This window comes from Microtus pennsylvanicus, chromosome 7, assembly GCF_037038515.1.
Source record: "Microtus pennsylvanicus isolate mMicPen1 chromosome 7, mMicPen1.hap1, whole genome shotgun sequence".
In the NCBI taxonomy this organism is placed as follows: domain Eukaryota; kingdom Metazoa; phylum Chordata; class Mammalia; order Rodentia; family Cricetidae; genus Microtus; species Microtus pennsylvanicus.
In genome coordinates, this window is record NC_134585.1 from 5,075,074 (window position 1) to 5,093,042 (window position 17,969).

The 17,969-nt window shown below is 50.8% G+C and overlaps 2 protein-coding genes across 2 annotated transcripts in view; one reads left to right on the plus strand and one right to left on the minus strand.

Moving 5' to 3' along the window:
- The first annotated feature begins 788 nt into the window (after positions 1-788).
- On the plus strand, positions 789-12,333 carry Lhfpl5 (LHFPL tetraspan subfamily member 5). The gene is made up of 4 exons (XM_075978783.1): positions 789-1,562; positions 5,157-5,393; positions 8,603-8,648; positions 10,743-12,333. The coding sequence occupies exons 1-3, from the start codon at positions 1,151-1,153 to the stop codon at positions 8,611-8,613; spliced, it is 660 nt and encodes a 219-aa protein (XP_075834898.1). The 5' UTR covers positions 789-1,150; the 3' UTR covers positions 8,614-8,648; positions 10,743-12,333.
- A 3,168-nt stretch (positions 12,334-15,501) lies between these two features.
- Positions 15,502-17,969, minus strand: part of Srpk1 (SRSF protein kinase 1) — a 39,522-nt gene continuing 37,054 nt past the window's right edge. The window contains exon 16 of the mRNA XM_075979703.1: positions 15,502-17,740. Within this exon, the coding sequence (XP_075835818.1) occupies positions 17,556-17,740 (185 nt within the window). The 3' untranslated portion in view covers positions 15,502-17,555. The remainder of the gene's footprint in view (positions 17,741-17,969) is intronic.

Here is a 17,969-nt window from a genome sequence, read left to right on the forward strand (position 1 = left end):
CTGGGCATATATGGTTTATTTCTTTCTTTGTTTGTTTGTTTTGGAGACAGGATTTTTTTTTTAAACAGGATTTCTCTGTGTAGCCCTGGCTGTGCTGGAACTCGATCTGTAGACCAGACTGGCCTCAAACTCACAGCGATCCACCTGCCTCTGCCTTCCTGGGGGTAAAGGCGTGCTCCACCACCTCCCAGTTTGAGGCAGGATCTTACACAGCCTCTCCTTGAACTTCTGATGCCCCTGCCTCCACCTCCTGAGTGCTGAAATTACAGGTGTGAGCTACCACATCCAGCAAAAAAAACAAAAAACAAAAAACCAAATATTCCTAAAAAGAAATCTTCAGCAAAAACAGAAACTCGAGGAGGAAGGCCAGGTGTTGGACACCGAGCTCTGGTGCGGTCTGGGAATGCATTTGGCTCTTCTTTATAGTTGCCGGGGTTATTGCAGTAGCTGAGGTTCATGGTCTTTGAAGGGGAGACGTTATCTAGCCCCCACCAGGCTCGTGGCAATCATTGGCTGGAAGACCGAGCCGAAACCACAGTGGAAACTTGCAGCCCTCGGCGTACAGGGTTGGTGGTGGTGGTGAGGGTGGGAGGTGAGGTCCCGGAAGGGTGTCTAGGGAATCCGGGTGTAGAGGCCGGGAAGCGTTTTTGCTGCTGGAATCGGCGGGAGGAACGTGACAGCCCAGCCGCGGCCTCACCCTCTGGGAGGAAGAGAGGGTTGGGTCTCGGGCGTGCTTCCCCTCCTGGCTCCCCGCGCTCGCCGGCCCCGCCCTCCCAGGCCCCGCCCCCGAGCCCTGGCGCTGGCCGTGGTGCTGAAACGCGCGCTCCACCGAGCTAGCCGGGCGTGGCCTACGACGGGGAGCCGGAGGTGCGGGCAGGGCGGCGGCGCAAGCCCAGACCTTGACCGACCTAGAGGAGGCCTCAGACCTGAGACCCTCCGCGTCTGGGGTGACACAGGGTCCTGGGAAGCGCCTTCAGCGAAGTCAAGGTTGACCTTGGCCTGCTGCGCTCCTGGCTAGCCCGGGGCACGCTCACGCTGACCTCAGGCTGCTCTTCGCACCAGGCTGGAGTGACCCTCACCAGGCCCTGCTCCCTAGAACTGTACACCCTCCACCAGCCAGTGCCCCTATCCCAGTCCTGTGTCCTTCGCCATGGTGAAGTTGCTGCCAGCCCAGGAGGCCGCCAAGATCTACCACACCAACTACGTGCGCAACTCACGCGCCGTGGGAGTGATGTGGGGCACGCTCACCATCTGCTTCTCCGTGCTGGTCATGGCTCTCTTCATCCAGCCCTACTGGATAGGCGACAGTGTGAGCACACCACAGGCCGGCTACTTCGGCCTCTTCTCCTACTGCGTGGGCAACGTGCTCTCGTCTGAACTCATCTGCAAGGGTGGCCCTCTGGACTTCTCCTCTATCCCCTCCAGAGCCTTCAAGACCGCCATGTTCTTCGTGGCCTTGGCCATGTTCCTCATCATTGGCTCCATCATCTGCTTCAGCCTATTCTTCATCTGTAACACGGCCACGGTCTACAAGATCTGCGCCTGGATGCAGCTGGCTGCAGGTGAGCAGGGTCAGAGGGAGGGCGGGTGGGGCAGACCCAGGGCACACTTGGCTTCTCATTCCTTCTACTCAAAGTTCCACGGAAGATTCTGAGCACGATGATCCCAGCCCCTGGGAGACAGAGACAAGAGGACAGCTGTGAGTTCCAGCCCAGCCTGGGCTACATTGTGAGACTCTGTGTATTTTTTTTTAATTTATTTTAACTTTATTTTATGTGTATTGGTGTGAAGGTGTCAGATCCCAGGGAACTGGAGTTACAGACAATTGTGAGCTGCCATGTGGGTGCTGGGAATTGAATCTGGGTCATCTGGAAGAGCGGCCAGTACTCTTAACCATTGATCCATCTCTCCAGTCCCAATGCGAGACTCTGTCTTAAGGAAGAAAATCTGCGAATCATAGAAAGGATGGGGTAGGGACTGCAAGGTGACTCATGGTGAAGGTTCTGTCGCCATGTCTGACGCCACAGGTCAACCCCCAGGACTCACTTAATGTAAGGAACCAACAAACACCTTTGCATTGTCCTGTGACCTCCAGATTCACACGGTGGCATGAACCCATGAGTGTAAGTGTCACGTGCTCTTACACACACAACTAAAAGTATTTTTAAAAGGCGGGGGGGTCCATGCTGTGGCGCTGTTTGGTCCACACATGCTATTACGCTCTGAGCAGGAGAGAAGTACCTTAGAGAGGGCCACACAGCTTTTGGTAGACACAATCACAAGTACCAACACCCAGACCACCACACCACTGCTGCTTCCAGAGGGAGGGGGAAGGCGGCTGCCCTGTGGGCTAGGAGTCAATCCCAAGGCTATGGTGATGGCACTTCCCAGATCTCCACCCTCACTCCCTGCCTCTTCCTACCTCCAACTGCTCCCATGGAGTGCCTCTGGTAGACTGGCTGAGACCTCTCTTCTTAGCGACTTCCTTTCAAGCTCCCCTCTTTTATTGTAGAGTGAGCATCTTTGTCCCTGGATGTGAGCTCTGTATTGAGTCAGTAAGTAGGACACCGTTCTCTGAGGTGGAGGTGCACAGGCTACCCCGGGCCGTTTAACACCGTATCAGGTAGGCAGTTGCTTGTGAGGGTCCCAAGGCAAGGCATCCCCTGCCCACTTTTCTGCTCCAGTCTCAGGTGACCCTCTTGGTCCTTGGGTCAGTTGGTCTCCATTGGAGTTCAGGAAGAGATGACTGATGCCCTTCAGCAGCCTTTGGTCTCTTAGTCCCTTAGCACCCACAGATGCCCCTCAGCGGTGGTGAAGATTGGCGGCTGGAGTCAAAGCATCGGGATATCTTTAGTTAAAGTAGTATTACCTTGGCGGGGGTCAGAAGGTGTCAAAAACAGGAGTCTGAATCTCAGGCAGGCGGAGCTGAAGGGGACTCCAGCTATGGATGAGGAACTAGATTGACAGAGGGGGTTAGAGTTGGTCAAGTCTATAGCAGGCCAGAGAGCAAATCAGAGCCTGGGAGAATTAAGGATTCTCCCAAATTAGATGTATTCTAAGACTGTTTCTGTTGTTGTTGTTTTGAGATAGGGTTCCTTTATGTATCCATGACTGTCGTGGTACTCACTCTGTAGACTTAGCTGGCTTTGAACTCACAGAGCTCCACCTGCCTCTGCCTCCTGAGTGCTCGACTTAAAGCCATGGGTCACCATTGCCCAATTTCTAAGACTGTTTTTGTTGAGACCCATATTTTATAAGCACGATTCACAAAATACTTCATTTTTTGGAGAAGCCTCACACAACCCAGTAGTGAGTGTTCCTGCATTTACAGGTCCTGATTCAGGCTTGGTGAGCCCTTAGCAAGCAAAGACAAACTTAATAATCCCTGGTCTGGTATGCAGGCCACACACCTGGCCTGAGTTCCTTCCAACCCCAAGCCATCTCCAAGCCTTGCTGAGCGGTAGGGACAGCAGGCCATGGTGGTTCTATCAGGGACAACAGTGGTTATATCAGGAAGGGGCCCTGAGAGTAGTGGGTGTGCTTGCCAGCTGCTCTGCCCCTCGGGGATATAGGACGCTGGAGATACGCCATCCTTTCCCAGCGCTGCCTGCCCCCATGCCAGCATCTCTCAACAGGTGTGTTTGCTGAGCAGGAGCAGGAGGAAGGCCTGGGTGGAGGAGCCCCCCAGTAATTTGAGCCAGATCCTATCTGGGCCACAGAGCTGAAATACTGATACCAGAGGTGGCCGGGTGCCATCCCATGAAGCATTGATGGGCGGAGGGCAGAGGTGGTGTTGTGTTCCATCCTGTGTGGAGAGGAGAGGGGAGGGTTGAAGAGGTGTGCCCCATTAATCTGTTACCTCAAAATTTTCCACAAAGCCAGAGAACAGGACAAGGGTAAGGGAGAGCAAAATTGACGCCCTTACAAAACTGAGGGAATGAAGCTTCAAAGACTGATGGAGCTCGGGGCGTGGGCCAAGCATGGGCTCAGTTGCCTTCCCTGAATCTTGGTAACCTCCCATCTTAGTGAATTTAGGTTATTATAACAAATTCCCAGAGGCGAGGGGGCATTTATTTCTCATGGCCCTGGAGGTTGGATGATTGAGCTCAGGTTGGTACAGTGTGGCTCCGGTGTCATCTTCCAGCTGACTTCTTACTCTGCCCACAATGGAAGGAAAGGCAGGAAGTCTCTCTGGGTCCCTTTTATAAGGGTGCTAATCCCATGTATGGGGGCTTTGTCTCATGAGCTAATTACTTCCCAAAGTCCCACATTCCAAGGGTTAGAATTTCAAATATACAGGTTTGGGGGGATTCAAAGCATTCAGCCTGGTACACCTGATCTGTAGGGTCTGGTGATGGTGCCCCCATCCCTTGGAGAACCGGTGAGGATGACACAATGCATGAGAAGCATTTTATAAGTATTTGGCAAATGTGGAACCCACAGGCATGTGTGCTGAGACTTCCAACTGCAGGGGACCGAAGCATAGCTCTCTCTTGTGCTGTGTGCCCTCTGGCATCACGGAGGACTTTCACTGCTCATGGCCGCCTTTGCCAGTCTTTACTGCAGAAGGAAAGGGCAAGGAGGGCGCTTGAAGGAAGTGAGAAGCCAGGGGTGTGGCTGGCCCCCGTATTCAGCCAAAGGGCCCGAGTTGTGAGGTGTGCCCTGAACAATGAAAGGTTTTGCTGATCCAGACCAGCTCCTGCCCCATCATTATACTTACTTCAGAGATGGAGGGAGAGCGAGCATCTCTCAGAAGAGATGCATCTTGGGACCAGATACTGGAGGGCTCTGGAACCAGAGTAGGCTTTGTCTTGCTGAGTTCAGGGTGAGATTGGAAGAGGGACAGAGGGCCACCTGGTGTGGGGCGGAGCCACTTGGTTTGGGGCAGAGCTGCCTGGTGTGGGGCGGAGCCGCCTGGTGTGGGGCAGAACCATCTGGCTGAGGAGCCCCGCCGTGCAGCTATCCTGATGGCTAGTTCCCAGGACTTCAGCTTGGTGAGCTTCAGCTTCTCCACTTGTATTTTACATGGATGGAAGAAGCGGTCCCGCCTCATATGGTGGCCCAGAGACCAGGGAGGTGACAAGAGTAGTTCAAGGTGAGGGAGGCGTCAGGGGCATGTCCAGTCTGACCCCACTGGTGCCCTCTTGTCTTCTTAGCCACAGGCCTAATGATCGGATGCCTGGTCTACCCCGACGGCTGGGACTCCAGCGAGGTACGGCGCATGTGTGGTGAGCAGACAGGCAAGTACACACTGGGCCACTGCACCATCCGCTGGGCCTTCATGCTGGCCATCCTTAGTATTGGAGACGCTCTCATCCTCTCCTTCTTGGCTTTCGTGCTGGGCTATCGACAGGACAAGCTCCTCCCTGATGACTACAAGGCAGATGGGAAAGGTATCTGTCTTCCTCTTGGGACTGTGGGTGGAGAGGTGGGTGGGATCGTGGCTCTCACAAGTCAAGTGTGTCTAGGTCCCTGGAGTTGAGACAAGACCAGGAACTGCCTGTCCTCCCTGAGCAAGGCCATCAGTGGAAGGTTGAAAGCTGGCAGGCCATTCAGAAAAGGCCCATGAGGAGCAGACAGCCTTAATACGGCTGAGGGGGGCAGATGGGGTCCTCCCAGGAGGCACTGAAGCTGGGTTAAGTCATGGTGGTGTTGTCAGGTGGACAGGAAGGTGGGGTAGAAGGCACAAGCTGATGGGGAAGGTTGGGGGTGGGGAGTGTGCGTGGTCTTGGAAACATGACGGTACAGAACGGACAGCTCGGGGCTGGAGAGATGGCTCAGTGGTTAAGAGCACTGACTGCTCTTCCAGAGGACCCGGGTTCAATTCCCAGCACCCACATGGCAGCTCACAACTGTCTGTAACTCTAAGATCTGACACTTCACACCAATGCACATGAAATAAAGTTAAATAAACTATAAAAATATTTAAAAAAAAAAAAAAAAAAAAAAAAAGAACGGACAGCTCCTGAAGAGGAGGTGGGGCACATGGGCTCCCAGGCTCCCCTCTTCTCTCTTGTCCATCCAACTCAATTTGTCACCAGCCAGCTATTTCTGACGGGTGTGGAGGTGGAGAGTTGGGGCAATATGGACACGGACCTGTGGGAAACCTTCCCTGACTGCTTTGTGTTGGCCTCCTGTTGTCTGGGACTTTCTGCCCATTTGCACTGTCCTGAGGGGCTCTTTCCAGTGTCAGCGTTAACCCAGCCAGAGGACAGCACCTGCCTCACAGCTCCAAGGAATTCCGAAATGCTCTTCCTAGCAAGGGCCACCATCATGCCTGAGACACCTTAGGGATCTCACCAGCCTCCTGAGAGCAGTGCCAACACACCAGCCCTTGGACCTGGACGAGAGACAGTAGGCAGCCTCTTGCCCCTGCGGGCCCGGGACCAAGGACACTCCTGCATAGAAGAGACTGGAAGCCCAGAGGACAGCCTTCTCTAGCTGAGCCGGGCCTGGCCATCTCTGTGACTAGTGATGGGAACTGTACATTGCCAGAGCTGGATCAACGTCTCTTTCCTTCACGGGGGGCTCCTGAAGCTACTGGGTCCCCCCCAGGATCCCATTTAGGGAAAGAAACTGAAGCTGGTCTTTACAAGATGCCTTTCCCATGCAAGACCCGGGTGAGGTTTGCTTGCAGGGGCCGATGTCATTACCATTTGCAGGGCATGGGGGGCAATGTAGGGCTCCAGCAGCATCTTCTCCAGAGTTCAGGCTTTTCCAGGAAGGCGAAGGGGCAGTTGGGAGCACGGTGCCTGTGCCTGTGCGTAGTTCTCAGCCTCCAGGCAAAGCGATCTTTGTCTTCGTATATGCAAGTGTTCTTAACTGTTCACATTCTTTCTCTTCCAGAAGATTTACTTAGTCAAAGAGAAGCAGTTGTCCACACAAACTTTCTCTGAAGAATAGCTTACACAGATGGCCTTTACTGATTAAAATGGCAGTCGCTGCCTTCCCCTCCTCTTACTCCCACGTCTTCAGTCTCTCCACATTACATTTCTCCTGGAGGAATTCAGCAAAATCACAGTATGGGGTAGACACTGGGGCGAGCAGAGTATTTTAGAAGTGCTTTGACCGTGAAGAATCCTTGTGAAACCGCGGTTGTTTTGCTGAAGGTCACTATAGGCACCCAGGTGCACTGTGTCGTTTTCAATATACAATTATCCAAGGACCTCACGTGAGCCTGGGGCATCTTGTGACCAAAGGTGTGGGCTGGCTACACATTCCCGCGCTGTTGCCCAGGGCTGGCTGGGTTTCTGCTGTAGCCGAGTGAGCACAGCTGGCTAACAGCCTCCAGTCGGAGCACAGAGCAGGACGAGGAGCCTGGCTCAGCTCTGCCCCTTCCCTTCTTGGCTAGGGCAGCAGTGTTTTGAGCAGCCGTGGAACTACTGGCTTCCTGGGTCTGGAAGAGGAAGCATGGGCTTTGCTGTCAGACCAGGATTTCAGTGTTTGACTCCACTGTTCTCTAGCTGCCTAGATTTTTTTTTTTTTTTTTTTTTTTTTTTTTTTTTTTTTTTTTTTTGGTTTTTTCGAGACAGGGTTTCTCTGTGGCTTTGGAGCCTGTCCTGGAACTAGCTCTGTAGACCAGGCTGGCCTCGAACTCACAGAGATCCGCCTGCCTCTGCCTCCCGAGTGCTGGGATTAAAGGCGTGCGCCACCACCGCCCGGCCTGCCTAGATTTTTTGAACAATTTTTCTTAACCTTTCGCCCCATGTTTTATAGAGACAGGGTTTCTCTGTGTAGCCCTGGCTGTCCTGGAACTCTATCTGTACATGAGGCTGGCCTCGAACTCACAGAGATCCATCTGCTTCTGCCTCCCAAGTGCTGGGATTAAAGATGCATGCCACCACCACCTGGCTTATTTTCTTTTTCTTTTATGTGTATGGGTGTTTTAGTTCATGTATGTCTGTGCATTATATGCGTGAAATACATGAAAGCCAAAAGAGGGTGTCAGATCACCTGGGAGTGGAGTTACAGACAGCTGTGAGCTGCCCTCTAGGTGCTGGGAATGGAACCTGCATCCTCTAAGAACAGGAAGTGCTCTTAACCACTGAGCCATCTTTTTAGGCACTGAACTTCAAATTCTGCATCCAAGCGTGAAAGCCATCAAGTTCTAAGCTTAGTGAGTTAACGTTGTATTGACTGTATTAGTAAAGGTGAGGTTGTGCTGGAGAGCATGTAGAAAACAAGCATCCGTGTGAGGATCGTCTCTCCCTCCCCTCCTGGCCCAGCGCGTGGCATCTCCAGCACTTCAGGTCCTACGGCCACAGCGGCCAGTGCAGGGTGTTAGCACTGTAAGCACAAAGTGCAGCCCCAGTAAGGACGGCCATCTCCTAATTTACAATTGCTAGCTGAAATGCAGCCCTCTTGAATGCCAACAAGAGGCTCTTTAGAAAGAGGAATCTAGGAGGGCAGTGGTGGCACACACCTTTAATGCCAGCATTCGGGACGCAGAGGCAGGCGGATCTCTGAGTCTGAGCCTAGTCCACAGAGTTCCAGGACAGCCAGGGCTACACAGAGAAGACAAAACAAAAATAAACAACAAAAAGGCAGAAAACAAAGAATCTGATGGTGGCGGAACATGCAGGGCTTTCTGTTCTCTTTCCAGAGGAAGTCTGACGTGACTGAGGCCTGGCGAGGCACACTTCGGGCAGGTGAGTCTGCAGGGGCTGACTCAGGGGAGGGGGCTGTTTGGGGTTCATGACCTAAGTTCTGAGAGGTGAAACCGCCAAGGGTTACTCTCACAAACCGGTGGAGTCTGGCAAGCAGGACAGAGCATTCTCGGAAGCCACTGTCATGATGTGGACTCTTGTTCTCAGGAAGACTTTTAAGGGATTGTAAGAAACATCTCAGAAAACCTAATGCAGCAGAAAATAAGCCACGGAGGGAAAAAAAGCAATGCTCAATAAAGATAATCTCGTAGAAATACTAGCATTATTTGGCATACCAAATATGAAGTTTATCTCTGTTCCTGTACAGCTGGAGACACTGATGGAGCAGTTTCAGAGTGATCCCAAAGGAAGCATGGGGTATTGATTTCCTTTTCTTTTTTGTTATGGAGACAGGGTTCTCTATGTAGCTCCATCTGACATGGTACTCACTATGTAGACCAGATTGACCCCAAACTTACAGATATCCACCTGTTTCTATCTCCCTAAGTACTAGGGCTAAAGGCATAGCCACCACACCCATCCTTGTATTGATTTCTTTATTACCTTTTATCTTCCAAAATAACTTAGTAGTTAAGAGAAAAACAAACAAAAACCAGAAACCACCTCTTCTTCCCAAGTGTCATCTCTAATACATGCCATTTATTGAGGATCAGGTGGTCAGTGTGCACACGAATTATATTCATTTAATCAATTCTTATTTGGGGATGTGCCTTTCAGTCCTTGGCTCTGATGGTAACGGTGGTGGTAAGGATTGTGAGGACAGTGGTGGTGACAGTGGTGGTGATGGTGATGGTGAGGACGGTGGTGGTGAGGACGGTGGTGGTGAGGACGGTGGTGGTGAGGACGGTGGTGGTGAGGACGGTGGTGGTGAGGACGGTGGTGGTGAGGACGGTGGTGGTGAGGACGGTGGTGGTGAGGACGGTGGTGGTGAGGACGGTGGTGGTGAGGACGGTGGTGGTGAGGACGGTGGTGGTGAGGACGGTGGTGGTGAGGACGGTGGTGGTGAGGACGGTGGTGGTGAGGAAGGCGATGGTGATGGTGATGGTGAGGAAGACGATGATGGTGGTGAGGACGGTGGTGGTGAGGACGGTGGTGGTGAGGACGGTGGTGGTGAGGAAGGCGATGGTGATGGTGGTGGTGAGGAAGACGATGATGGTGGTGAGGACGGTGGTGGTGAGGACGGTGGTGGTGGTGGCGAGGATGGTGATGAGGACAACGGTGGCAGTGCTGTGATCATCAACGCAGCCCCTGCTCCATATAGAGCAGCCCCACCCCTGTGCTTCAGGTCACTGGAGAGCCTGTCCAAAGGCAGTTCTGCCACAGTAGGAGGGAACCACAGACAGTACTTCGAGACAGATTCCTGGAGCAGGAATCACACGGGAAAAGCACAGCTGGGTGTCTCCAGTGTCTGCTGGGAGCCCCATGCCAGCAGCTGGTGCGCCACTTTCTAAGCTGACCCCGTTGCCTGTGGATACTCACTCGGATGCTGTTCTAACTTTCTTCTGAGTGGGATCACTGAATCGCAGGAAACTCACTCTCTCCACCTATGTCGTCATGGTCACCGTGATGCTGGTGAATCCATCTTTTGCTACACTAGAATCAGGAATTCCTTCCTGGGCAAGGGTGAAGCTGAAGTGTGACTACACACACACACATTTACATTTATTTTGTGTGTGTGTGTGTATACGTTTGTGGGGGTCAACAACACAGGAAAGTGGCTGGTTCTCTCCTTCCACCATATGGGTCCCTGATATTGAACCTGGGTTGTCAGGCTTGGCAGTAAGTACCTTTACTCACTAGGACATCTTGCTGGGCCTGTATTTTTTTAATTGGCTTTTTTAAATTGTTTGTATTTTTTTTTGTTTTTGTTTTCTGAAACAAGGTTTCTCTACATAATAGCCCTGGCTATCCTGAACTTGCTCTGTAGACCAGGTTGGCCTGGAACTCGTAGAGATCTGCCTGCCTCTGCCTTCCGAGGGCTTGGATTAAAGGCTTAATCACCACCACCACCCGGCTTAACTGGCTTTTAAAATGTCATTTTATAACCTAGTTGTCTTTTGTCTTTTCCCTTTTCAGGACATTATTTCCCTGGCAAAGAAAATCATAACTCAGATCTTCAAAGATGAAAACTTCCCCTCCAGCTTCCTACTCTCAGATCTTTCAGCCTGAGGCACAGAGTCCCAGGACAGAGTAGAACCCGTCAGTCTCCCGCTGCGCAGACAACTGTCCACAGCAGACACCACCACAGAAGGTGCAGCAATCCACAAGACGGCAGTCAGGGCTGAGTGGCTGGGGTGCTTCCCCACAGAGACCCACGGCCTCTTCTCAGCTAGCGTTTCCCATCAGCAGGCTACCTCACTCTTTGGTGACCTCTCTGCTGGACATTAGGTTTATGATCCATGTCTGTGGGTCAGCAGCGCCGCTTTGCCTTCCCTTGTTTTCATATTGCTGCCCAGAGATGGATGAGGAATAGAGAGCAAACATAGGCTCAGGAATTTCCCAAGTTTAGCCGGGCAGTGGTGGTGCATGCCTTTAATCTTACCACTTAGGCAAAGGCAGGCAGATCTCTGTGAGTTTGAGGCCAACATGATCTACAAAGTGAGTTCCAGGACAGCCAGGGCTACACAGAGAAACCCTGCCTCAAAAAGCAAAACAATATATATGTCCCCCAAAAAGGCATTCCCAAGTTCAATCTGACTCCTCATTGGAATCAAAACTTGTATTTCCCATAGTGCCCAGCATCCCAGCCAGATGGCTTCTGGCTTCAGAAATTTGCCATTTACATAGAAATAAATTTCCACAGTATGATCTAGCATTCCTGTGAGAAACTTGGGATTTGAAAAGCCTGCTGGGTGATCTTCTGCCAGGGAACAGACATAGCTGTGTGCTGAGCTGCCCTGTCAACTAGCTCAGAGCAGACAGGCTCTAGAGGGAGGAGCCAGGAGGAGGGTGTGACTCTCGCCCAGCAGGACCTGACCCCCAACACTGATAAGGCAGGGTGGTACACGCCTATAATGCCAGCATGTGGTAGCGGCAGAACCAGTAGGAGTGCAAAGCCATCTCTGATGACAAAGCAAGTATGAGGCCAGCCTAAACTACTTGAGACCCTGTCTCAAAAACCTAACAAAATCTCCCTACACAACAACTATCAGATGTGATGGAGTTTCCTTATTTGTTAAGGCTGAAGATCTCAAGGCTAGCCTGGGGCTGGGGAGCAGGTTACATACATTGACTGTGTCAAAAGTAAAAACCAGTCTCTGGATGAGATGAACTTGGACTCTTCAGTCTTCACTACTGCCTTCACTAGTCACCATGCAATGACACATGGTCCAGAAGCCAGGGCTCAGCACAACCCTGACCTGACTTGCGGCCCAGCAAAGCTGGTGGGATCTTCAGACTGTTGACTTCCTCCTCCACAGGAGGCCACTCAGGGAGCCTGCTTCCTCAGAAGGGCCCAAAGGCAAACAGGACAGCATAGGGGAGTCGCCAGAAAAAAGCCACGCCTCTTCCTCCCCCAGTGTGTGAGCAGATGCATGTGTATGAACGTGCACCAGAGGCAAATGTGCTTGTTCATACAGTCTCCACATAGTAACTTGCTATGCAGACCAGGCTGGTTTTGAACTGTGTCACCTGCCTGTCTCTGTGTTGGGATTAAAAGTGTGCTACCATGCCTTGCTCTCTCACTGAACCAGGAATTTACTGGGTGAGCTTCAGCGATGGAATTATAGCCACCTGTCGCCACACCAGGCCTGTGTGCGGGGAATCCAAACTCACTAAAGCGTCATCTTCCCGGGTCTGGGGTCCTTTAAAAGCTACCTTTTTACACTGGGCTGTGGTGGCACAAGCCTTTAAACCCCACACTAGGGAAGCAGAGGTAGATAAGGTGGCAGAGGGATCTCTGGGTTCAAAGCTAGCCTGAGTTTGAAAAACCCTGTCTCAAAAAAAATGTTACTTTTTGCAGTTCCTCAATTTTCTGCTGAAATGGGTGTCTATTAGAACACTCTGCTGGAGCACAGGTTACATTCCAGAACCACTGGCAGTCATTTCTGAGATAGGAAACACTTTGTTACAAACCTGTTTGTCATCCCCGCCTAAGAGCCGATCTCCACACCAGTCCAGCGCTACTGCTGTGAGCAGCACACACTGGTTTTGCAGCAGAGGATGGGACTCCATTCCTGAAAACTTACTCTTGCTAACCTCAGAACACCAGAGCAGGGTGTACCTTGCCCGTTTCCAACCCAGCCACCCTCCTCTATATCTGTGTCTCGGCAGCACAGGAGAGCAGCTTACTGCATAAAAATGGCAGACTAGACCCAGTTAGACCAAAGGGGAAACTGAGGACGAGAAATCTGATGGGCTGTGTAGTCTTAGAAGCCCTCTCTGCCCCTTATAAGAAGCAGTCACGTCTGTCCACACAGAACTGATACTGAAGCAAACACTTCCTTGCCTAGAATTTCAGAACTTGTCACAAAGTGGGCACGGTGGCCACACACCTTTAATCACATCACTTGGGAGGCAGAAACAGCCTGGTCTACATAACTGAGTTTCAGGACAGCCAGCAAGACCCTGATTCAATAAGCAACAACAAAACCCTAAAACAAGAAAACAAACCAATCAGTTTAACTATTTCCAGGCTTCTGTAGGAAACTATATGTAAACATCTCCAGTTTAGGAAATCTCAGCGGCTACAGAGCACGCCTCTCCACCAGGCCTTTGGCTTCCATCACTTTGCTCTGCAGAGTGTGGTCACCAAGCTTCTCTGGTGTCACAGGTCTTATTTCAGAGCTCATGTAAGTCCAGGCACTAACTTCAACATCCTCATCAAGCTGAAGACTTGCAAGGGCTCAGAAGTTAAAAACACAACACAAAGTTGGGGGTGGGGTCGGCAGTGCATGCCTCTATTCCCAGCACTTGGGAGGCAGAGGCAGGTGGATCTCTTGAGTTCAAGGCCAGCCTGGCCTACATAGTAAATTCCAGGACAATCAGGGCTACACAGAGAAGCCCTATCTTGAAAAAAACAAACAAACAAACCAGCCCCCCCCCCCCATAAAAAAATCCTTAACACAAAACAAAATTTCAAAACAGACAAATCTGATGGGCTGGGTTGAGCTCCATCAGCCAAAGGGTGTCTCTGCAGACATCTGTTCTGAAATGGCAAAGTGCTTGCCCACTAACCTTGGACGTCCAGTCTCTATACTTACCAGAGGCTTAGAGGGAGAGCCATGGGACCAGTCCGGTAATTTATTGGTCTGCTGCACCACACAGGGTCGCTTTCTAGTCAAAACTGTGCAGCCTCGTCTGGCTGTCCCAGCTATTTACCTCCTGCCTGGCTGCTGTAATAAACACATCTGCTGTGGGAGAATGCTCTTGTACACTGGAAAGATTTGTCACTCATATTGGTTCAATAAAAAGCTGATTGACCAGTAGCCAGGCAGGAGGTAAATAGATGAGACAACCAGACTAGGAAAATTCTGGGAAGAAAGGCAGGTACTTACCAGCCAAACACAGAGGAAGCAAGATGAGAATATCTTAACTGTGAAGAGGTACCGAGCAACATGGCTAAACATAGACAAAAACTATACATTAATTTAAAATATTAAGTTAGTTAATAATAAACCTGAGCTAATAGGCCAAACCATTTATAATTAACATAAACCTCTGTTTCTTTGGGACTGAATGGCTGTGGGATTGGGAGGGACAGAAATTTACACCTATGTAAACTGCTTTTGGGTGGGTTACTTAGTCTAGGGGTTGTAACCCACCCTGCAGTCAGTTATTCCAGGGTCACGGAGAGGCACTATCTGGAAGATAAATGGGCTAAGAGAGAAGAAGGCTATGCTAGGTTTGTCAGAGCCTCCGTTTATTAAGAGATGGGGTACAGCTTATATAGGGTAAGGAGTTGGGGGGTGGGCACAGGGGCCTGGGCTCTTGCCGCTTGGTTCACGTTGGTCACGTAGGCCAAGAAGTCACAACTAGGAGATGACACACCTAGTTCTCTAGATAGTTTGGAATGTGGGACGGGTTATGCAGGTTACATAACATTAACAGCCAATTTGGGTGTGGGGTAGGCTCTGTCAATAGAACGATTCCTAACACAATCAGGGGTGTGGGGTTCTCTGCAGACTCCCCAGGGCAATGGTTCCTGCAATAATCCTAGGAGGAAACTGCTCCTGACATACCTACACATATAAATGGTCAAAACTCTTAAGCTTACAATCTCATCAGTACTCAACAAGTAACCAGAGCAGGACACACCCTTTTCTGGGAGAAACCAGGCATAGGCTTGCAACCCAGCACAGCATGGCTTAGAATGAGCACTGGCCTAGCATGAGCCAGGGCCCTTGGGGGGGGGGGGGTGGCGACGACTACAACTCACCACAGCAAATGGACTCTACAGAGGGTCCAACAGGCTATCCCAATAAACTGCCTACACCTTCTCTGGTTAGGCTACCAGCCCTTAGTGCTTCTTCTGGCCAGGGGTGTTGTCTCTAGGAACTTAGCACAGGGAGTAAATTCAGAAGCTACACTGGACCCTACAAAAGTGGCTCCATCAGAAATGTGTGCGCTAGCCATTTAATAAGCTTAGAGCAGCAGTAAAAACCCTTCACACAAGGATGGGAAAGAACAGCGCGCCCACACACATACATGTGTGAGGCCGCCAGACTGGCATTCTATGTCTTCCTGGTGCTCTTTTGGTGGACAGGGTCTCACTGAACCTGGAGTTCTACAGACTCAGCTGGCCAGCAAGCCCCAGGGATCCTGTTCCCACCCCCTCAAATATGCAATACTTCATTAACTGCTTGGGCAACAAAGACAAAACTTCAGTAGACAAGCAGGTTATTAAATACTCTTTATTGATCTGCATTTGTGAGGACAAACAATGGACTCAGTAGAAAGAATATAAAACATATCAGGGCTTTATTCTTAACCAAGAGCCAACAGCAGTCCTCCTGTGAGTGAGACCTGGCCTCTGCTGTATCCACTGTGCTCAGCCAAGCTCAGGGAGGCTGTGGATGGGCACACAGCTCCTGCTGCTGCCTTGCCTCCTCCAGCTCCTCCTGGGTCCTCTGGCTCCTTAAGCGATAAAAGGAAAGCCCTTATTTTGTGGGACTCATTTCCAAAATGAAGTTCCAGGTTCTCCCACTGAAATTTCCTGTGGTATCAATGATTAAAACAGGCCTGCTGTTGGCTTGTGTTTCTTGGTTATATCACCTTAATGTCACTAGGAGTCCTGTAATCCTGCAACTGGGGTTTGCCAAGAAGCAGTTTCAGGTAGGTCTGCTATTGCTTTAGATGTCAATACAGTTGACAACCCAGAGTGGATTAGAACGGACGTAGGGTTTCCCTGCCGTTATGTGACGTCATCTGCTCCCTTTATTCTTGATAGGTGCATAGATAGCCTGACTTAAAACTTTCTACAGAACACGTCTGGTTCCAGGAGTAACCAATCACGAGCCAATGAATGGCTGGCCAGTTCCTCAGGTGAAGTCCGTGAGTTACGAGAGCCTCTAAGTGTAAAGCCAATCACAAGGTGACTCTCCAGTCTGTGGCAGGATTCACTCAGCTTGCTAGGAGAGACTTGGCTTGTACTCCTGTGGCTTTCTGCATGTTAGAAAGTGAGCTGTTTCCGAGAGTGCTATCACCAAGACCCACTTGGTCCTTGCTAAACTAGCAAGCAGCCTTTCTGTGGCCCCGATCCTGCCCCCCTTCTGATATTCACTTCACCCGAGGAACACATGTTTAGGTAATCAAGTTTATGAGGCGGAACCTAAAAACAATTCACAAAGCCTTTTTCCATTAAGTAAAAGCCTCAAGTACATTTCAATCATCTCAAAATTGTAGTTAGAAACTGACATTATACAAGGAAATAGCAGCATAGGATGGCTGATGTCAAAACCAACATGGGAAAAAGAAAAGAGCCACCGTCTCCCCTCGGTTCTTCTCCCAGGGTTCATTAAAGACACCGAGCCTCTGAGAACTGAGAACAGCAAAGCCACCTGGAGAAAATGCATCAAGGCCAGGATTCCGGAGCTGCCTGGGAAGGACTTGGAATGCGAGACACACCCCAGACAGGGCAGCTCTGAAGCCCACATCTCCAGTCTGGATCACCCCCCATGTTCTAGCTACAAAATAGTAAAGCCAGCGGGCGTTCAAAGGAGGAAGTGCGGAGCAGAGGCTGCCTTAGGGCAGCAGAAGATGCGGAAAGGACTATCTGCACAAGACCTGAGGCTCTTGGGGAACTTTCACTGGTTCTGTTCTGTCTGCCATTAAAAATCAGAAGCAAAATTCTAGGAACGTAGTTATGACAGGATGAGAGAGATCTGACAGTGCTTTCAGCGGCGATAAACTGGTACCCAAATTTGTTGCACATTGAAAAATGTAGCATAAAAGTCGCAGGAAAAAAATGTCAACATAGAAAACGCAGAAAGAATCCAGGAAGATGACGCAGCCTGGATACAGCACGTTTAATGTCTCTGCTGCTCACAGAACTCACACCCTCCCCTCCTCAACCTGGTGCCGGCAGCAGGATATGCATCAGAAAGTTGACTCTCAGAGTCAGCAAAAAAGGATGGACTTACATCTCCACAGCTCTGCTGGAAAGGGCTGACAACCTAATTAGAAGGGCAGGGCAGAGGGTGAGGCTGTTCATACTTTTAGTCTTTGGCAGAGCCCAATTAAGGCCAAATTCACCTAGGATGCCCAGTGGCTGTGGGATTTCCACAGGGTCAAGGAAGCAAACCCAAATGAACATGTTGGATTAAAAAAAAAATTGTTTTGTTTTTAAGAAACCCTTGAAGAAAGAGCTTCACCCTGAAAAGGGAAGAGGGAGCATGTCAGAGGGAGGGCTGGAGGGTCAGCCTGAGGAGCTCTGCTGCAGTGCACGAGGGCTTAGGAGTTCAGCCAAGGGTGCCGGAGACACTCAGCGGCGGTGGCTCTCTTCTCAGGAATAAGCTCCAACATGGGGAGCAGGAAATCTGTGAAGCCGGCGGCCTCTTCCTGGGGCCACTCATACTTCTCCACCAAAACCTCCAGGAGGCCCCAGGGCTTCAGCTTGGTGATGTGTTTCAGGTCACCTGTGGGAAGACGGTACAAGGCTCACAGTCTGATCTCATGGTATGCTCAAACGTCATGGCATAAACAACTGACAGTCTTTCTACAGCACAACAGTCTAGCAAATGTTGCTTCTATAGGAGGCAATGATTTCCAAACATAAAGCTAATAGCATGACAGACAGACAAAATGCCAACAAATCTGGAGACTGTCCTCAGGGGCACCCCTCTGAAGGCTCAGGTGATCGGCTCA